Below are 22,389 nucleotides of genomic sequence, written 5' to 3' on the forward strand. Positions count from 1 at the left end.
TATGATTATCTGGTGACGTGAAACTACTTGCGATCAAGAAATATGTTCTGTCAGGAGTCAGGACCAGAGAGCTCTTCAAGGAAATGTGAATCTGGTGTCACAGCCGGCACATCGTGCTGTTTCCCTTGTGTGTGTGTGTGTGTGTGTCTGCGTGCGACGTGTGTGTGTGTGTGTGCGTGCCTCCCCCCTGTGCCTGTGTGCACACAATGCCTGTGTGTTTTATTTAGTCTTTCTGTCAGAGTATTTTATGCATTCTTTTAGAATTACGCTTCTGTGTGTGTGTGTGTGTGTGTGTGTGTGTGTGTGTGTGTGTGTGTGTGTGTGTGTGTGTGTGTGTGTGTGTGTGTGTGTGTGTGTGTGTGTGTGTGTGTGTGTGTGTGTGTGTGTGTGTGTGTGTGTGTGTGTGTGTGTGTGTGTGTGTGTGTGTGTGTGTGACTTGCAGTATAGAGTGGGTGTGTGTATGAGCAAGACAGAGAGTTCTGAATATGAGCGTGCAAGGGGGGGGGGCAGCATGCACATGTGTGCACTATGTACACTGTACAGTACTGTATGCGTCTCTCTCTGCATACAAAGTGTGTTGTGTGTCCTTATGCTCTGCTCCTGTCTGTTCAAACTGTGCTCTCTCTCTCCTTGAAGCCTACTAGAAGCATGAGGGTAATCTGTCAGGTAAAGTACTGGTCTTTCCTGCTTTCCTCACCTCATCCTGCTTCACTGAGGCGGTGATAACATCTCTGCAACATGACGCCAAACATCCCCATAAAAACCCATCCCACCATTCTTGCTTGTGCTTTCCTTAAACCCATTTTGGGCGGGAACCCCTTTTGGTGTTTTAATCATTATGTTATTGAAACATAATGCTGAAACATAGCAGATCTACAAGCTCATAGCGCGGCACCGAGTGCCACGCTACGAGCTTGTTGGTCTGCTATTTCTCAAAAATCTCGAAAATGTGGCTTCAAATCTTTGCTTCTGGGGGGTCCCTGGAAGTGGAACTACATATTTTCAGATGGGGGTCCACGGCCAAATAGCCGACAGATAATTCTGGGGGTCCTTGACATGAAAAAGGTTGAGCACCACTGACATAGAAGCATAGGTTTTTCAGAAAACCTTTAGGATTTAGAAGCCTTTTTTATCGGCCTCAGGTCTAAATGCGTTAAGACATCCGGTTGATTGGCTGATTTGGCCACTTAATTTTTGGCCAACCATTTTTTTAACAGTGCTATTGATCTACAGTCTCACCATTTTGCCGTTTTCTTTTCTTATGTCATTAAATTAACTTTTTAAGTAGTGCAACCACTTCCTTAAGTGACTATGTGTGTGGGTGGGTGGGTGACTGGGTGGGTGGCTGGCTGGGTGCGTCTGAGCCCGAAAACAGCATGGTTGTTTTTCACCACCTGTGCGCAACCTAACACACACACAAACACACATGCACATATTAACTGTATATAATGGGGATTTTGGGTGTGCCAGTATAGTACAGTGACAGTACAGTACAGTAGAGGGTACAGTATCGCCGGAATCGGGCCGGCACCCTGCGTGCGTTCCTGTGGGTCTGGAACTCCCGCCCCACACACGGAGTTGCACCACTTACTTGTTTTTTCTTTCTCGCCTACAATGTGGCATGCTCAGTAAAGTCAGCTGAAAGTAGCTAATTCTGTGACCAAAATAAAACTAAAGATGATCCCAAGAATTGGGCAATTAGGAAGGCAACAGTCATGAGTGGTGGAAACTGGAAACCCTGATATGTGTACTTGGTGTGGATGTTGTGGATATGACATCTCAGCACAGTGTATGTACATGTACTGTCTGCATTGCATGCATGTAGTCATTTGCTTCCACAGTATTCTGATTTTTTTTTTCTTTGCTCATCTTGGTTCATTCTTTTCATTCTTTTTCCTTTTCCATTTGTGTATATGTTTGTCCATTTAAAAACTCAAGATCAAACTTAGTGACAACTTATTTAAAGTGCAAAGTAACTGCTGTTCTCTAAAGATTACAAATTATAGATACAAAAAAGTGTTGACAATAGTCACAATACTATTAACTAAGCGTCTCCATTTGTTTTAACTGCACCTGTATTGGTAACATCTGTAGCTGTACTTTTAACCTTTAGAGAGCAGCAAACTTAAAAAGTAAAAGATGAAGGTGTCCTGCTCTGATGTTACTGTGTGCAGTACACAATGTGTTTCATACTCATACAGAGATGTGAGGAACATTATTTTGTTCTGAAACATTGTTAGAAAATGTAAATGCATTTAAAATGTATTAACCGTGAAGAAACAACAAAGAAATGGATACATTAACACTGAGGATTCAGTGTAAATTGATCAACTTCTTACTCTAAAGGTCCTCGACCCTCACACTGCTGCGTGTTTCGGTATTTTAGCGTTTTTCTGCCGGTTTTCCGAAAAACGCGTGCAGTCTGCAAGGACCTTAAGAGGTAAATTAACCCATTAAAACTGGGAAAGCATGTAATTTTGTATTTTAGCCATATTCTATATTTTTTTGGCTATTCAAAATAGCAGATATACAAGCTCGGGTGTCCCTTCGTGCTGCTCTACGAGCCTGTGTGCTATTATAGAAAAATCATGAATATGTGTGTAAGTGTTTGAATATATATAGTTTGTTAAAGCGAACATTTTTAACTCAAATCTTTGCTTCTGGGGGTCTCTGGAGCAAAATAGATGGGGGGTCGGCGGCCAAATTCATGTAATTTTGTGGGTCCTTGACACAAGTTTGAGAACTAGTCTCTCGAGACAGACTGCCAATGGGTTCCCAGATTGGAGAACTACTGACATAGAAACATACGTTTTTCAGAAAACTAAGAAGACATTGTAGAATCGGCCTCAGGTCTCAAAGTGTTAACAATAAGGATTGTACTGTGCACTGATCATAGCTCTACTGTTTTGTGGTATATTGCACTCACAAAACAGTGCGCATGCAGTACATATATGTCCTGTCAGGGTCGCCTACTCCCTAATGCCCACGTCTGTCGACATGACTCACTCACTGTGTTTTTCATACGCTATGCACTCATCCAGGAGACCTACATAGAGATCCAGACAGAGCACCTTCCCCAGCTGCTGCTTCGCATGGTTGCTGCACTTACCTCTCACCTCCAGACCCTGGGCCTCGAGGAGCTCACCCACTGCCTGCGTCTCTGCTCCAAGATCCTTAGCAAGGTGCAGCCGCCGCTGGTGTCCCCTCTGTCACTGCCCTCTGGGCCCCAGACGCAGGGTCTGTCCAACTCCACTGCCGTTCCCTCGACCACCACAAGAGAAAAGAGTGGAGATAAAGAGGAGGAGAAACGGGTAAGGAGGGAGAAAATGGACAAATAGACCAAACCTCAAACCAGGCACTGTCGCGGTAAAACAAAGTTCCCGTTTGTGCTGACCTTTCAAAGCGCAACCAATGTTTTTACGTAGTCAAGCGTTGAGGGGAAAATTATTTTACGCTTCCCCGAGGTCCTCTACAACAGAACATTAAAATAAAATAAAATAAAACCATCCATCATAAAACCATAGCATATCAAGGGGCTAGCTTCGTTCGTTGGAAATGACGGGTTCTCGTTGAAGCTGCTCTTCCAATTCATGGCCCAGCAGATGTCGCTATATCACATTTCTACTGTTTGCAAGTCATAATCTCAATGGGACTCAATCGGGTTTTGGGGTGAACTTTACACTTAATTTCATTACCGTAGTAAACCTTTTCATAAACACTATGTTTTCAATCGTTAGTTTAAAGTATTTTTTATCATATCCATTTATTTAGTAAATTGTGATCACATTCATTTTAAAATGGATGATAAAGTAAGGCTATGTTTCTAGTCATTTTACTGGTTCTACCGAGTGAAGAAACACCCTCGCTGCGGTTGCAGACGACAGTATTCATTTCTGGTTGTATTTCTGTTCTTGGTTAATTAGACTATAATTAAACCTTAAATGATGATTCATTTTAGGATGGATGTTCTTTCTGTGTGGGTTTGACTTCAGTGCCAGGCAGGAAGAAATACTGTGCTGTTCTGCCTGAAATTACCCTCATTTTTGCATTTGAAGATTATGTTTATGTATTTTGTTGATCGATAAAGGATCCCAGCATTTTACTTAATATTTGTATCCTCTCTGAGGCCTATCAAAACAGTAACTGTCTATGGCCATTGTTAAATTGTTCACAAACACCAAAAATCCAACTCTCTATGCAAACATTGTCTAGTCTTTGAATTCCAACCCCTCCCATGACTGGACTTTTTAAAAGTCCTTAAATAGACCAGGCCCTGTTATGATCACCTTAGAGACAAAACCCAGTTCAACACACTCCATCCCACGCCCAAAAACCAGACCACCTCAGGCTGTGATGGTGCGCCCTGGTTCCTGAACGGGCCCCATCTCCTCTACTCTCATTGGCTGGGTGATCCCATGCCCAACATAAGGCTTTTTGAAGAAATATTTTGAGTGCTCATGCCTCCTGCTCATTCCAGTCCACTACCTGACTGTTGGAAGCATTTGAGAGCTCATCGAGGCATGACTGAAAAGTTCAGAGACCAGACCTAGCAATGGATAGACAGACGGACGGATGGATAGATGGAGGTAGCCCCTGGGGACGGAAGAGAGAACAAGTAGTGAGACAAGGTGTTTAACCAACAGCTGAGCCCTGCTCTCTGTCTGTGTCTCTCTAAGGAGGAACAGGGAGAGACTAGCTTCAGTAACTCTCGGGAGGGCCAACTTCACTGGAGCGGAAAACCTTTCCCACCTCGTCCCTCATACATCGGTTGAATATAACCCCCCCACACGTTTTCCATCTGAGCCTCCGGAAAGAGTGTCACTGTCACCTCGACTAAAATGTATCATGGGGAAGTATTGTCGGAGCTGAGCAGTCTGTCAGCTGGCTGCTAGCTTGGTATACAGCTACATCTACACCTACAGAGACCCTAAGGTGTAAGCCCAACAGCTGTGCTCCATCAACCCTCGCTGAGCTGATTGTGTGCTGGAGCGAGGGAGGGGGGTTAGTGTATCTTTAGGGAGTTCATCACTCAGTTGAATTGATGATTTGCAAGTACTCTTGAATTAAGTTTAAAACATGTCTTGTACCAGTCAGGGGAAATTGATTGTGTCTCCCACAACATATAGTGCTATCCTCCATTAGTATTCAACTGGGTGGGAATTCCACCATGGTCTAACTAACCCATGTGTGTTTCTGCTAGACTGCAACAATGAATTAATTTTTATTCAATCCACCTTTTTTGTAGTATTTATTTTTGCAAGTTATTTTTTCCCCCCAGTATGTTGAGCATCTCAGCATACTTCCCTTCTGGTTATGTTCCTCATGCCTGTCCCAGGCTGTATTGAACCCCTTTCTTGTGTTAATGTACGTGTGTCTGTGTGTGTGCCCTGCCGTAGGCCCTTCCCGCCACTCTAGAGTTGCCTGGGAGTGGAGAGGTGTTCGAGGACACGGAGAACCCTCCCAACAGATGCTCCTCCGAGAGTGGCTTCACAGACTTTGTCCAGTACCAGGCAGACGGCTCAGAGGAGCCAGAACACAGCCTCCACCAACTTCAGTCGGGCCGTCGCTCCTCAGGCCAGGCCAAGCCACTGGACAAGCCAGTAATGCAGTGTTGCCTGGAGCATTTCCAACGTTTCCTCTCGCGCTTGATCACCCTGTATATCGTCCCTGGGGAAGGAGACGTGCCAGCGGCTGAGAGGGGAGAGGCGACACGCGCTGGCCCCGTCGCTCCAGACGGGATCCCACGGAGCGGCTGCGTGGACCAGCTAGCATTGCGCTTGGCTCCTCCTGGGGAGGGACAGAGGGAATGTGTGGCCGCCTACACCGCTGCCTGTCAGCTCTTCCTGGAGTGCGCCAGCTTTCCTGTCTATATTGCTGAGTGCAACGTCAAGTCTTCGTCCTCACAGGAAGAGCAGAATGGTAAGACACAAAAGTCAGTCTAATGTAATCCTCATTAATTTACTCAGTAAAGGAAACAAGACTTCTCTTTTAGCTGGTAATTACTGTGTGCATATTGTAGTGCTTTCCGTTACATGTCCCATTCCTTGCCTTTGTCCAGCATTTGTGAGGATATCATCAGCCAAAAGCTCATGCACAGGGATAAGCACTCTTAACAGAAACATTTATCATATGCACATAAGATATATTTACCGCTATTACACATTTATTTTAATGCATTTGTTTTATCAGTAAGCTGAAGCTTTTATCTTGAGTGGCTAAAAATAAATGGAAAGTAATTCAAAACATTGTACTGTACTGTACTGTACTGTACTGTACTGTACTGTACTGTACTGTACTGTACTGTACTGTACTGTACTGTACTGTACTGTACTGTACTGTACTGTACAAGCCCTCCTTCCTGGCCTGTGTGTCTGTGTGTTAGGCTGCACAACATTGACACTTGGTGGCGAACAAACGCTATAACGCTATTTCTGTGCTCAGACAGACAGACCAAGAGACGGACCCAGACAGGGACACACATTGATGTGCAGTGGAGTGTCTGCACCACTCAAACACATAGTTTGTAAAGGTTTTGCTGTGTTAATGCATGTAAATCTATATCATTCTCTCCCTCCGTCCAGACGGCGAGCAGGTGCAGCCGGCGCCGTGGCTCCAGACGCTGATGGACGCCTGCTGCCTGGCCGCTGACTTCAGCATGCAAGGCGTGGCCATCTCCCTCCTCATGGACCTGGTGGGCCTCACCCAGTCTGTCGCCATGGTGACGGCCGAGAGCTTTGCCTCGGGCACCAGCGGCGACTCCAGCCAGCCCCGGAGCCCCAGTCAGGGCCGAGTGTCCGTCGTGATCAGGCCACCTCTCACTCAGGGAATACTGAAGTACATCGCCGACAAGACTGACTTTTTTAAGGTACTGGAGCAGATGTGTGGTGGATTTGGTTGTTTTGGGAATTACCACTTGAACTCTTCTATTACTGCCATGTTGCGAGAGTATATATCGTTCGTGTTCGAATTACACTCCTGATGGGTCAGAGAGACAAGGAACTTGCCACCTTTGCTTGAATTCGGTCTCATGACGTTCGTCATATTCCACCTCTCAATCTATACTGTCATCCTCTATTATACTATCCTTTATTATAGAGACAACAGAAATTACTTTAAAAACGCATTTCACTGCCAGTTTAAGTGCATATATTTTGCGATACAGTAGGTCTTCTCCGCTAGCAGTCAATGAATTCTTGTGTTTCCAGATGTTATCTTACTTTTTTTTTTTAAGATTTTCTTTTTGGGCCTTTTGATGCCTTTATTGATAGGGAACAGTAGTCAGACAGGTAAGGGGGAGAGAGATGGGGAGTGACACGCGGCAAAGGCCGTCAGGCTCAGGAGTCGAGCCCGCGGCACGCACGGCTGGCTTGGCAGCCTAGGTGCCCAGACGGTTGAGCTAACCGTCTGGGCCTATCTTACATCTTCTGATAGTAGCGAACACCACACAGCGAAGGCAGGGTTTTCTCTCTTTCTACAACAATACAAATCACCTGCCTCCTATTACATTTGTCTGTGTCTCTCTGTATTCCTCTCACCCCTCTCCCCAGAACGTGGCAGTGATCCTTTGGGACCAGCTGGGTGAAAGAACACCTCAGCACCACCAGCGCAGCGTGGAGCTCTTCTACCAGCTCCACAACTTGGTGCCTTCCTCCAGCATCTGTGAGGACGTCATCAGCCAGCAGCTCATGCACAGGGACAAGGTCAGAGCTGCGCGAACTCGACTCAATTGTATTTATATAGCACATTTAACATGACAGTCAACCATAGTTCTGCACAGGTTAAAAGAAAAAGAGCAAACAATGCAATATAAACAGACATTAAAAGACAAATATAAACGGGCATTAGAGAAAAAAGAATGGACATATAAATGGTGCATTTATATAGCGCCTTTATCCAAGGCGCTTTACATACTGTAGATTGTGCATCGCATTTACCCATTCACACACGCATTCATACACCGAAGGCACCAACCAACCAACGGGAGCAATTAGGGTTCAGAGGTCAAGGACACTATCTCTGGGGGAGCCCGGGATCGAACTGGCAACTCTACCCCTGAGCCACTGCTGCCCCAGTAAATCACAGAAGTCACCCCTTCATTCATTCACTCACCCACTCTCTGATCTATTTGACAATTATTGTCCATGTCCTTTCAGAGAATTCGCCTTGAGGCCCATGTGAAGTTTTCAGTGCTGTGGCATTTGACCAGGGACTTGAACATGACTAAGTCTTCCCCTTTTAATCGCACCTTTGACAGGTAGGTCTAGCGTGCATCACCATTCTGTTCTCATTTCTGTTAGTCATATGTTAATGTGACGCTACAAATTCAGAGTCACATTTTCGTTCATTGTCTGTTCTCCGTCTCGTACCTTAAACTACCATCTGTCTTACCTCGTCCCGCTCCCTGTCTTGTCTAGGTCCTTGTTCATCATGCTTGACAGTCTGAGCTACTGGGACCCGTCTGCCAGCTCTGTGGGTCGGGCCTGGCTGAACCAGGTCTTACAGAGACACGACATAGCTCGGGTCCTGGAGCCTCTGCTCCTCTTGCTGCTGCACCCTAAGACCCACCGCGTGTCCATCCAGAGGGTCCAGGCTCAGTGCCACTGGGCCATGGCCTTCCCCAACCCACCTGAACAGGACATACCCTCGGAGGCTACCTATGCCAGAGACTCCGGCTTCTTAGACAGTGAGCACTGGCTTATTGATTGACCATTGTTCTCCTTGTGAATATGGTCAATTGGAGTTGAAAAGATGAGATTGTGTGCACATCTAGTACCTGTATTTAGGGCAGGTGCAGGACATCCGCGCACTGGTTTAAAGAGCTCCCAAACAATTGTTTTAATGGCGCAAAGTTTCGACCTTATGGCTCGAAGATATGTGACTTGCTCTACCTACCGTATTTCAGTCAAATGTCACTTAAGCTAGTAAAGAGAGGTTTTTGTCTGTTACTTGTACGATTTACTTATTATTTTACTTGAATTACTTGAATTTTAATTGAATTTTGTTTCAATTACAATTCCATTCACCCAGAAAATGCCTTTTTTACAAATCCCTTTCTTCTCCTCTCAGACTTCAGCCAGATGCAAGGGGAGGGTCTCAGGGCGGGACATGAGCAGCTCCGAAGCCTCCCGTTGGGCGACATGGAGCCCTTCTTTCTGACTGTCAATCCTCTAAGTGACAGCCTGTCCTTGCTTAGCCTGAGCAGTGAGAACCTGCAGCTAGCTGGTGAATATCAACCGTCTGACCAGCAGGGGGAGGCCCCGAGCTCCGAGTCCAGCGGCTCCCACTCGTCCACTGTGGACAACGGCAGCATCGAGGAGCCAGACGGCGACAACAGCACGGTCAACGGCTCAGACCAGCTGCCCAGCTCCTCGGACGCTGTGTCTGCAGAGGACGAGGACGTGATCGAGGAGGCTGTGTCCTGCGTTTTAGCAGAGCTTATTAGTCAGGTTGTGAGTTTGGAAGAGGAGTTGGATGGTGAAACCCACCCCGAGGCCTGGCCACAGACGGATTCAGACAGCACCTCCTCGGACACCGTTGACGTGGCCCCCGATTCCGTTTCCCACCACCCGACCCTGCCGGAGATGCTGGCGGGAGGCACCCTGGAGTTCTTCTCCGTGGCGGCGGCCGACAGTACGGCTGAAGAGGAGCCCAGAGAGGGCATGACGCGGCACAGCTCGTACCCGTCCATCGTCACGCTGCGGGACGGCTCCGGCCCGGCCACTCCCGAACACAGCCTGCAGGTGGACGACCCCCAGGCACGCAAACGCAGCCATAGCAGCACGCAGCTCAGCCTGAAAGGGAAGATCCTGGAGAAGCTGGCGGATAAGTCTCCGGGAGCAAAGCCCAAAATCAAGAAGGCCAAGAGGAAAGAGGTGGAGAGGATGAAGAAGGCCGCTTGTCAGGCCGAAAAGCTACGCCCGAGCATATTCTTCGGGGACAGCCTGGATCTGGAAAACTGGTACAGCTGCGGGGAAGGGGAGGTGTCTGAGATCGAAAGTGACACTGGCTCGCCCAGCGGGGGCGCGGCCGACCCCGTGGACAGCGTCAGTGGCACGGGAGCGCGTCGCAAATCGTCCGCGGCTCCGCCTCGCTTTAACATCCACCCGCTCTACCAGCACGTTCTGCTCTACCTCCAGCTGTACGACTCGTCCAGGGCACTTCATGCCCTGACGGCCATAGCGTCCATGCTCAGAGCCGCTCCCTCGGGCTTTGTGGGCGCCATCTCCACCACCAGCATCAACAACACCTACACTCCGCAGCTGTCGCTCCTCCAGAACCTCCTCTCGCGCCACCGGGTCTCCGTCATGGGCAAGGACTTCTACTGCCCCATCCCCCAGGACTCACACTCGCACTCATTCCGCAGCGCCATGTACCTGGAGATCATCATCTCGCTCTGCCTCTACTTCCTGCGCAGCTACTACTCGGCTCACGTGGCGGGCGTCGGCACCCATGACCTGGCCGGGAACCGGGCCATGCAGCTGACCAGCGTCGAGGTGCTGACGCTGCTCTTCAGCGAGCTGGCCAAGGTGACGGGCGGCTCGGCCAAGGGCTTCGCCAGCTTCATCAGCGACGTGCTCTCCAAGTGCAAGGTCCAGAAGGTGGTGCTCCACTGCCTGCTGTCCTCCATCTTCAGCGCCCAGAAGTGGCACGAGCAGCGGGCCGCGGGGGTCAACGCGGCCGCCGTGGAGGAGGGCCTGTCGGAGGACAGCGTGATCAACCTGTCCGAGGACCAGATAGACAGCTGCAGCGCCGTGCAGTCGCAGCTCCTCAGGCTGCTGCAGAGCCTGGTGGTGCTGGAGCACCGGGTCCTGGTGTCGGCCGAGGAGGGCGGCGAAGGAGGGCCCGGCGGCGTGGTGGGGGGCACGGGGGTCGGCGGAGGGACGGGGGGCGCCGGGGCGGGCTTCGAGCTCCTGGGCGGCGAGGTGGAGCACGTTAACCCCCAGCAGCCGATGACGTCGCTGCAGTACCTGCACGGGCAGCCCATCACGGCGCAGGGCATGTTCCTGTGCGCCGTGATCAGGGCGCTGCATCAGCACCACGCGTGCAAGATGCACCCGCAGTGGATCGGGCTTATCACGGCCACGCTGCCCTACATGGGGAAGGTGCTGAGGAGGGTGGTGGCCTCCGTCACCCTGCAGCTGTGTAGAAACCTGGACAACCTCCTGCAGCAGTATCGCTATGAGACGGGCATCACTGACACCAGGTACTGTAGTAGGCCTACCACCCCAATCTCTGTTCATTACAACATGTTGACACCAGGTACTGTAGTAGGCCTACCACCCCAATCTCTGTTCATTACAACATGTTGACACCAGGTACTGTAGTAGGCCTACCACCCCAATCTCTGTTCATTACAACATCACTGACACCAGGTACTGTAGTAGGCCTACCACCCCAATCTCTGTTCATTACAACATGTTGACACCAGGTACTGTAGTAGGCCTACCACCCCAATCTCTGTTCATTACAACATGTTGACACCAGGTACTGTAGTAGGCCTATCACCCCAATCTCTGTTCATTACAACATGTTGAATGCCACAACTGTCAGACATACACATCAAATGACATTGCACTTTGATCGAAAGCACATTTTGTTGGACCATTTTGTAGATTGAACTACCGTATGTTCTAATGAACATGGGTGAAGCAAACCATGGCAAGAACCTTTACCCCATCCACACACATACCCACTTGTTCTTTTGTTTCAATGCACACATTTTACAGTACTTGTCCAAAATGTGTCTCTGCAGACAGCGATGGGCAGGAAGTAATGATTCAATAGGATCTTGTGTTAATGCTGCAAAGGAGTGGTATCCTGCTCAGTCTACATTTCAGTTCAAATTTGGAATTATTGCAATCTAAAAATGCAATAAAGTAAATATTATGTAAATACTTGTATGTGTTCTTGGTATCTGCGGTTATCCAAGAATAGAGTACTTGTAGTCGGGCATTAAAATATCGGTGCAGCTAATTTCTGATGTTTTAACCAAGATTATGTGGGGCCCAGGATATCGAAAAACACAGCCTTTATAAATTATGAGATAATTTATAAAGTTGATAATACATACAGGCTTTAATATGATTTTGTCACTAGGTGGCACTGTTGACCATCACATGCCTTGCTCATCCACCACTACAAATTACCATTATATTTACAAGCATCTTAAAGCGTCATTCCTTGACTTATTTTAATGAACAAAAGATTATTTTATTAAGCAATCTGTATGGTAGAGTATGTTAATACAATATACTAGCACATCTTCAGTGGTCCGAGGTGGTCTCCCTACTCTTCTTTGAGTGATTTGGACCCTGGTGTCAGGTATTTGACAGTGACACTGCCATCTATATTGTATGTTGGGTTAGGTTTTAATTACATATTTTTGTCGCGAAAGGGAGACGATGGACATAAAACGGACAGTAGTGTAACTTTGAACACTATAGATACAATTAAATGATGACCAAGAAGAATGATTTTACACATTCAAACCACGTTATTCTCTTGACATTGTAGACCTCAGTGGATGGCTCTGTGCATCCCTCCTGACCTGATGCTCACCGTGCTGGAGGGGGTGACTGCCATCATCCACTACTGTCTACTGGACCCCACTGCCCAGTACCACCAGGTGAGGGTGCTGGACACCACAAAGTGATCTTAGCCACTCTGGCCCACTGGCTTTTCTCATACATTAAAAAAACAAACAAAGATGTGTATTTAATGAATCAACTGACAATGCCATTTTATGTTCCGAACCTTTATGTACTTTATGTACTGGTTTCTTCTGGAACAGGTTGCATGTACCCCATTTAGGCTTTAATTATTGAAAACTAGAGTTACGTTGCTATGGGAAGAAGGAAATTGTGGGATTTGACAGACTCCACTTCATGTTTCAGCTGTGTCACATGTAACGGATGGCTACACATCGTAGACACACACACGCTGGGTAAATAGTGTGTGTACTGCGCGCACGCACGCACGCACACACACACACTCACTCGTTGACTTATCGCGATGTGATACAAAATTCCCCCCCCGCGCGCGCGCGCACACACACTCTCACTTGTCAGTTAAAGTCCCCCGCGTTGCGATACAGAAGTCCACACAGTGTACTGTGAACCCATGTGTCTGCAGTGACACTGCGTTGTACGCAGCTGTTTTGTGTTGCAGCGCGTTGTTGCAGCGCGCGCGCGCGCGCGCGCGCGCGCGCGTGTAGTGTTGGTCTTGTTCTTCTTCTAATGTGTGTGTGTGTAGTGTGTAACTTCCGGTTGGCTTTTCGGAACTGTGCAATGTAACATGGAAACTCGTGGGTCACGTGGTGGGGTTACAGCCAATGGAAGAGGGCATGTTAGTGTTGCCAGGTCCGCGTATTGTAAGCGAGTGGTAGTGTGTGTAAGTAGCCTGTAGGAAGTCAGGGTTTGCGGGCTTGTTTTCTTAGATGTGGCAACAAATTAGCAATGGTAGCCAATGAATGCAGGATGCAGTGTTGCCAGGTCCGCGAGTTGTAAGCGAGTTGTGGTGTGTAAGTAGCGTGTTGAATGGCATTTTTTCTGGGCTTGGGTACAACTTTTCAAATGTATAATATATATATATATATATATGATATGATATGATATGATATGGTGATGTTGTGCATTCTATAGTATTATACAGCATATTTTTGAGGGGCACTAGCACCTCCTATGTGCAGCTTTGAGGGGTTTTGTGTAAACACAAACCTTGTCCTAACGCAAACATTGAATGCAATTGACAATGAATGGCCAGTTTTGAGTGTTTGTGCAAACACAAACATTGCGTAAACACAAACATTGAAGACAAAAGTGAGGACGCAAATTGTGATTGGCCGGAATGAGATGATGTATGATGATAAGAGCACCCCTCACTTCACACGGGGGTGATTTTCATCCAGTACTTTTGTCAAAGCCTGTTTTGCATAATACCATACAACATTGTTATTGATCAATATCAATCAAAAGTATTGACTGGCTTGGGCATATGCCACTGTGTTCACCTAGTTGCAGGCAATAGAGAGCGTTGACCAGAAGCACCTGGCAGAGGCTCGCGCAGGCATCCTGTCCATCCTCCATACCATCATGTCATCTGTCACCCTGCTGTGGAGCGTCCTCTACCACGCCGACAGCACTGACAGGCCTGTGGCTGCCTCCGCCGCCTCCACGTCCAACATCAACCTGGGCTCCACCAAGGTATGCTGGGAAAACGGCGCCCAGAGAGAGAACAATTTCATTATTAAGTCAATGAGCCCATAATTACTCTTGTCTAGTTGCGAGATAAATACTCTCAGGCAGTGTTAGTGTTAATGTTAGTTATTTACTAATTTGTTGTTGAAAATGAAGATGTGAGAGGAGTGAGCTTTCTAAAGTTCTACATTTGTACAAGCTTCATCTCGTATGCTACTGCTGCTACTGCTGCATGCTTTGTTTCACATTATAGTGAGTAGAGTAGACGGAAATATTTTGTTATCATGGTGTTACAGGAATCTATAATATATTCCTAAATTGTACCTCCCTCAGGAACAGTTTGTTGTCTGGAGCCTTGCCCAAATAAATGGAAGATGAATAACAGAGGACATAATATAATAATATTTAATATAGTGGTACTCTCAAAGGACTGCAGTGTTCTCAGGAAACTTGAGAACAGAGTACAGTTAAACACTTGGCCTAAAAGAATTATCACCACAATACTGTGGCTAACTAAATAAAATAAAATCGTCATGACATGGTAGCAACTGTTAACTTGTGTTCCACTTTACGACAGTACTCCTTTACGGTAATGTACCCTCTGAGGGAGATACGCATGCGCAGTGGGCGCAGGTAATCAGATGTGAATTGTGGAGGGAACAGCGTTTACATGTCGAGTCAGTGAACGGTGAATAAAGTGATCTACAACTGAATAAACGTCGTGTTTATTAAGACCTAATCAACATTGGTAGCAGAGGATGGTTTGAAGATGGCTGCAAACTACAGAGTACCGCCGAAGTTTGACGAATCCAGGCCGTATGAATGTTGGAAAAATGAAATCAACATATGGTCGCGAGTTACCGAACTCGACAAGAAGAAGCAGGCGCTTGCAGTGGCTTTGGGGCTGGAAGGACGAGCCAGGGAAATCGCTATGGAGATATCAGCAGAAGACTTGGACAATGATGCTGGTATGGCGACATTAATAGCAAAACTGGACGGCGTGTTTCAGCAAGAAGAAAAGGACCGCGCGTACGAAGCGTATTCCCAGTTTGATCGTTTAATGAAAGACAGTTCGGTTTCCATGGCAGACTACATAATCGACTTTGAGCAGCGTTACAACCGAATTAAAAAGTACAACATGGTGCTTCCAGATGCGGTGTTAGCCTTCAAGCTGTTAGATACGGCCTGCCTCGATGAAAAAGACAGACAACTTGCACTAACGGCGTGCCCCGACTTAAAGTTTGCATCGATGAAGTCAGCACTCAAGCGGATTTTTGGAGGGAAGACGGCGCCAGGTTCGTCACACGGGATACACCTAAACCAGGATGCAGCTTTCTTCACTGAACAACGACAACGACAAGGACAAGGAAGACGGAACACGACATTTCAACAAAGGAGTGAAAGGACATTGTTGCCGGGCACCAACCCATTGGATAAGTTCGGTAAACGGTCAAGATGTGCTGTGTGTCAAAGCACATTCCATTGGGCCAAAGACTGTCCCCACAAGAAGAACGAACAAGTAAGATTAACTGAAGACGAAAATGTAGATGAAGTTAACATCACGTTGTTGACAAATAACCCCATGTCTGACGCAGAGATTTTCATAACTGAATCAGTGGGATCCGCCATCATAGACACTGCATGCACTCGTACTGTATGTGGGGAGAAATGGCTTGACAGTTATGTTAATGGGCTTAGTCAAGAGCAGGCAGACAAAATGATGAAGACAGAAAATTCCAGTTCCAGACCATTTCGTTTTGGAGATGGCAACTTGGTATATTCCACCAGAAAAGTGAAACTACCGGCCAAAATAGGACGCACAAAATGTCAAATTGAGACAGAAGTGGTCAACGCTGACATTCCACTGTTACTGAGTAAATCTTCACTGAAGAGGGCAGGAACAGTTTTAGACATGGAGAATGACAGAGCAGTAATGTTTAAGCAGCAGATTCCTCTTGAGTTCACTAGCTCAGGACACTACTGTGTGGACATAAGAGACAATGACGACACAACACGGCGAATGAAAGATGACGTGATACTCGCAGCGACAGCTGAAGATGAAGTCCTGACTGTGACGGAAAACATGTCTTCAGCCGAAAAGCGCAAAGTCCTTCTCAAGCTACACAAACAGTTTGGCCACGCATCTGCAGACAGGCTGCAGAGGCTAATCCAGAGCTCGGGAAACAAAGACAAGGAATGCCTCACTATTTTGCAACAAATAGTACATGATTGTGACATATGTCAGAGATACAGAAAAGCGAAGCCGAAGCCAGCTGTTGGTCTGCCTCTAGCGTCAGAGTATAATGAAACGGTGGCGGTGGACCTGCACGAGTTGGAACCAGGAGTATGGTATCTACATGTGATTGACCAATTCACACGCTTCAGCGCAGGAAGTATTGTGAAAACAAAGAAAGCCTCTGAAATAGTCAACTCCCTCATCCACACATGGATAAGTGTTCACGGTCCCCCTCGGATTCTGTACAGTGACAATGGTGGTGAGTTCAATAATGCAGAGTTCAGGGACATGGCAGAAAACTTCAACATCGAGACGAGGACGACAGCAGGATACAGTCCCTGGAGCAACGGGCTGTTGGAAAGACATAATCAGACTCTCACTGACATCCTTCTGAAGGTGAGACAGGAAAACGGATGCGACTGGCACACTGCCCTAGACTGGGCTCTTATGGCTAAGAACTGTATGCACAGTGTTCATGGTTATAGCCCTCATCAACTGGTATTTGGTCAAAATCCTAATCTTCCTTCTGTATTAATTGATAAACTGCCTGCACTGGAAGGCACTACAGTAAGTGCAAGGGTAGGACAACACATATCAGCGTTGCATGCTTCTAGGAAAGCTTTCACTGAAGCTGAATGTTCAGAGAGGATAAGGAGAGCACTACGTAAACAGCTCAGACCCACAGGTGAAAAATATGAGACAGGAGACAAAGTCTATTACAAACGCGCTGACAGTACAGAGTGGAAGGGACCAGGGGTGGTTATTGGTCAGGATGGGGCTGTTGTATTTGTAAGACATGGTGGTATCCTTGTTAGAGTACATCATTTAAGGCTTAATAAGGTACACACACGTGTTCAAGATGAGGTTCTTACTGACACAAACAGTGAGACGATGGTACAGAACCAAGCAGCAGATGGTGAAAATACAGATGTAGTGAACAGAGCCACGGGTAGTTCATTTACTGAACAAAACACAGGCATTGACAACGAACAGGAAAGTGACAGGGAGTCCAATGCAGGAGAGGGAGCACATACATTAGTGACTCAAAATGATGTGACACATACTGAAATGGAGCACAATGTCTGTGATGATAACCCTGTTATTTCTGCAAGTGTCAATGTGAAAACAGGACAGACTGTAACTTTTATGAAAAGAGGTGGAAGTGTTCCATGTAGAGCTAAAGTCCTAAATAGGGCAGGCAAAGCCACAGGAGGGTACAAAAATTGGTATAACCTGCAATTTATTGAAAATGATGGGGGTCATGGTCAAAAGGAGGCAGTTGATCTGTCACGTGTGAATAGTCTCAGCATTGAATCCAATTCAGAAGTCAGGGATGCTGATGTACTTATAACAAAAGACATATCATTTGATGAGGCCAAACAAGTAGAGATTGATAACTGGATCAATAATGATGTTTTTGAAGAAGTTGAAGATGCAGGCCGTAAATGTGTTTCCACCCGTTGGGTCTGTAGTCTAAAAGAAACTGACAAGGGTATTGTACCTAAAGCTAGGCTTGTAGCCAGGGGTTTTGAGGAGTTTAATATCCAACAGCTGCAGAAAGATTCACCAACCTGTGCCTCTGAATCCCTGAGGTTGTTGCTAGCAGTGATTTGCCAAAATCAGTGGAAAGTCCATTCTATGGACATCAAATCTGCCTTTTTGCAAGGCATGGAGTTGTCAAGGGACATTCTTGTCCGCCCACCCCCAGAAGCGAACAGAAAAGGGATTCTATGGAAACTTAAAAAATGTGTATATGGTCTTGCTGATGCATCACTTTATTGGTATAATAGAGTGAAAGAAATCATGCTTAGCACAGGTGGTAAAGTGTCACAAGTGGATCCTGCAGTCTTTTATTGGTTAGATGACCAATGCAAAGTTAAAGGTGTACTGGCATGTCATGTGGATGATTTTCTCTGGGCTGGCTCTCAACATTTTGTAACTGATGTGATTCCTCGACTGAAGTCTGCGTTCCATGTGGGACGCGAGGAACATGAGAATTTCTGCTATGTGGGATTGGATATAGTCACTATAAATGGTGTAATAGAGTTGCATCAGCAGAGCTATATTGACAACATGCAACTCATTAATATGCAGCCAGCACGTGCTATACAAAGAGATTCAGCTCTTAGTGAAACAGAAAGAGAGCAGCTGAGATCGAAAATAGGACAAATTCTTTGGGTTGCAAGGCAAACCAGGCCTGATGTTATGTTTGATGTTTGTATTTTGGCATCCATTCTAAAAAATGCTACTGTACAGTCTATTCATGATGCAAATAAGGTGATTCGTAAGCTTAAAGCTGAAAAGGTTACTCTGAAATATCAACATTTGGGTAATAATGATTCTTTGAACTTGACTGTTTTCAGTGATGCTTCGCTGGGAAACTTGCCAGATGGAGGTACACAAGGGGGAACATTGATCACACTCATGGGGGAAAGCGGGAAGTTTTCTCCTCTCTGTTGGCAATCTAAGAGGATCAGACGCGTGGTGCGAAGCACCCTTGCGGGAGAGACTCTTGCCATGTCGGATGGAATAGACAATGCCATCTTCCTTGCCACCCTCTTTTCTGAGCTTACTACTGGGACTGCTGGATTGAATGTTCCCGCTTTGGTCTGTGTGACTGACAATCACTCCCTTTACGATGCCCTTAAGTCGACAAAACAGGTCACAGAGAAAAGACTTCGGTTGGACATAAGCGGCATCAAAGAGCTCATTCTGAGTAAAACGATCAAAAAGGTGCTCTGGTCAGTGACAAAAGCCCAACTTGCTGACTGTCTCACGAAGAAGGGAGCATCACCTCTAGTGCTCTTGAAAGCACTCGCTGAAGGACTATGGAATGTGGCTTAATTTGTTTAAAAAAAAGAAGAAAAAAAAGACTGAGATTGCTGATTGTATTTTTGTTATTTTCTTGAATGTTATTGAAATGCACTTTTCCTCTTTGCACTTTTTTATTTTAAAGAAAGAAGAGGGAGATTGTTAACTTGTGTTCCACTTTACGACAGTACTCCTTTACGGTAATGTACCCTCTGAGGGAGATACGCATGCGCAGTGGGCGCAGGTAATCAGATGTGAATTGTGGAGGGAACAGCGTTTACATGTCGAGTCAGTGAACGGTGAATAAAGTGATCTACAACTGAATAAACGTCGTGTTTATTAAGACCTAATCAACAGCAACTACGTACAATATATTGTTGCAGTCAGCCAGAAACCTGGTATCTCCATAGTTCATCTATTTATATATTTTAATAAATAGCCAGTATTGAAAGTAGAAAAACATAGCTGATCTACAAACTCATAATTCACCGTATTCAAAAATGTAAACATTTCAGAAAATGTAGTCTTGTTTGTTTTATAAATATTTAACCAAAGAAATGTATTAACGCAAGTCTGTAACTACGTTGGATCATCCATTGGTTCCTTTTTATATTTCCTGACAAGTTGCGGTTTTTGGACATACAAGGTTTTCACCCGACGGGGACGATATGCAGCACTCTCCGGCTTTTAAATAAGTGACCTCTTTGATGTTTTCACCATTGACTATAACTGGACAAGCTTTAACCAGGGTTTATTTGTGTCTACTCGGCATCATGGATTTAACCCATTTTGGGGCGGGAACCCCTTTTGGTGTTTCAAGCATTCTGTTATACTTTAGCTATTGAAAAATAGCAGATCTACAAGCTCATAGCGCGCCACCGAGTGGCGCGCTATGAACTTGTAGGTCTGCTATTTTTGAAAAATCGTAAAAATGCGGCACAAATCTTTGAATAGTTATATATTCTTTCAGAGGGAACGTTTTTATTATTTCGAGGTCAGGCCTAAATGGGTTAACACGTGTTTTATTTCCTCCCGGCTCTGTCCCATAGAACCTCCGGCAGCAGATTCTGGAGCTGCTGGGTCCAATCTCCATGAACCACGGGGCTCATTTTATGGCTGCTATTGCCTATGTCTGGAATGAAAGGAAACATGTCAAGACTCCAGCAAGGAACAAGGTTGGTCAAACACTTTGAACTGCCCAGCGTCAGTTGGAACCAGTAAATTGGTGTGCCCTGCTTCAGAGCCCTTTTCAAGGTGACAGTGACTCCATCTTGTTGTGCAGATATAGCATAGAATCTAACCGAAACATTCGCGGGAGGATCGCCGACCACCCGAGGCATGAATTCTTCGACCGCGATAGGCCGTCAAAAACGCATGTTTTGATTAGAATCGAAATCAGTGAATTAGATTCAGAGATATTAGCGTTGGAAGATCTTTCCTCCCGTCCGCTATAATGGAGGGGGAACACTTTTGATGACGCACCAACCGGAAGTGGTTTCGAAAGATGCACAACAGATGCGCTCAGACTGTAGTGTATCGCTATCGCTTGCCGATATCAAACAATTAAAAACAGAGCTTCAAGACAGAACTCCGTCTTGAATCTCCGTAAATGGTGCATTTATATAGCACCTTTATCCAAGGCGCTTGGGCTGACTGCCCAAGCGCCTTGGATAAAGGTGCTATATAAGCTTCAAAAGATGGAACTTCCGTCCTGGGCAGTTAACATAAAACTGCAACATATATCAGGTTGTCTTCTTGGCAGCACGGGCAACACGGTTGGTTCTTATGAGACTTTATTGCCACATAAACCCTAAAGTGTATGTGGCACTGTTCTTGCATCATACACACGAGCCATATGTAAAATCGACCGGCTTCATCGGGAATCATGTGTCATGTTTATTACCTTATTTTTCCCTTTGACTTGAATGGGAACTCCCTTTCAAGTAATTGTTTATCTTTGAAACTCTAAGGTCTACAATTACCACATTTGGTAGAGAAGTCCAGGGGCCTATGCAAGAACTTAATCAGTCAGCCTCATGGTGGGGCTATAACACTTGAACAAAATATCTCTTCCCTGGATTCCTTGGGACGCAACTCCCCATATATATGTGACACCATTTCGAATTGTATGCAAAAACACCTTTTGCTCCTTTTCTGACAGATTTTGTCCAAATCTCTCAAAGCATGTCGCACATGATCTCTGGACGTGTTAAATCGCATCACACAGATTCTTTATAGTCCATACCGTTTGGTCAAACCGTTCAACCGTCCACCGTTCAACCGGTGCTGCAAATGTGCATAAAAACCTGTTTGTTGCAAAAAACATGATTTTTTTGGGGGGGGGGGGGCTCAATCTGCTCCGTATTATTGCTAGCGAAAGTGGAAGGGGCCTATGTCTTAAAAAGAAAAAGTCATATATCATGAACGCAGGATCCGATCGGCACCAAATTTAAATGCCGTGTTGCTCGGCCTCTAACACAACGTCTCCCGGCGGATTCCTCGGTTCCCTGGCGGCGTCTGTGCAATCGAGACAACCACACTTGGAATTTCCCCAAATTCCACCTTTCTAGTTATCGTACTGTATCTGGTTATCTATTTCCTTCTCTTAGTTTCTACTATTCTTACAATATACCATATGTGTGTGTCTGTATGTTCCTGGTTTGTTTGGCAGGTGTCGGTGATACCTGTTGCCAGTGAGGAACAGCTGCTACTGGTGGAGTTGGTGCGCTCGGTAAGCGCCATGCGCACAGAGACGGTCATGCAGACGGTCAAGGAGGTCCTGAAACAACCTCCAGCTATTGCTAAGGAAAAGGTTAGTCATTTCCATGAAGGGCTCACAATATATACTACTACCGACTTTTGCCAGTGCAGACATCACAAAGGAAAACTTCAGAGAGTGTACCAAATGGATCCACAATATCACACTGGATTTTATTGAGCAGTCCCTCATCTTAATTTAACTGTAGTTGTTCTCCAACAGAAGCACCTGTCTTTGGAAGTCTGCATGCTGCAGTTCTTCTATGCCTACGTCCAGAGGTGAGATCTGTGCAGAATTCTCCTGGCTCATACAGTAGGACCCTATTCTCTCGCTGATTTTAAACCAGTAGACATTTCTGAAAATGTCGTCATGCTTTTTTGTTTAGAACC

General features: G+C 46.1%; 1 protein-coding gene across 5 annotated transcripts in view; it reads left to right on the plus strand.

Moving 5' to 3' along the window:
* Positions 1 to 22,389, plus strand: part of dop1a (DOP1 leucine zipper like protein A) — a 45,110-nt gene that overhangs the window by 13,476 nt on the left and 9,245 nt on the right. For 4 of the 5 annotated variants that reach the window (XM_079503032.1, XM_079503033.1, XM_079503035.1 and 1 more), the window contains 13 exons: positions 637 to 666; positions 3,042 to 3,311; positions 5,397 to 5,919; positions 6,582 to 6,865; positions 7,548 to 7,700; positions 8,154 to 8,254; positions 8,415 to 8,683; positions 9,067 to 11,203; positions 12,514 to 12,625; positions 14,013 to 14,201; positions 20,292 to 20,417; positions 21,914 to 22,054; positions 22,223 to 22,278. In XM_079503032.1, the coding sequence (XP_079359158.1) occupies positions 637 to 666; positions 3,042 to 3,311; positions 5,397 to 5,919; positions 6,582 to 6,865; positions 7,548 to 7,700; positions 8,154 to 8,254; positions 8,415 to 8,683; positions 9,067 to 11,203; positions 12,514 to 12,625; positions 14,013 to 14,201; positions 20,292 to 20,417; positions 21,914 to 22,054; positions 22,223 to 22,278 (4,391 nt within the window). The remainder of the gene's footprint in view (positions 1 to 636; positions 667 to 3,041; positions 3,312 to 5,396; positions 5,920 to 6,581; positions 6,866 to 7,547; positions 7,701 to 8,153; positions 8,255 to 8,414; positions 8,684 to 9,066; positions 11,204 to 12,513; positions 12,626 to 14,012; positions 14,202 to 20,291; positions 20,418 to 21,913; positions 22,055 to 22,222; positions 22,279 to 22,389) is intronic. The other variant, XM_079503034.1, reaches the window with a different exon arrangement.

This window comes from Electrona antarctica (assembly GCF_951216825.1).
Source record: "Electrona antarctica genome assembly, chromosome: 6".
In the NCBI taxonomy this organism is placed as follows: domain Eukaryota; kingdom Metazoa; phylum Chordata; class Actinopteri; order Myctophiformes; family Myctophidae; genus Electrona; species Electrona antarctica.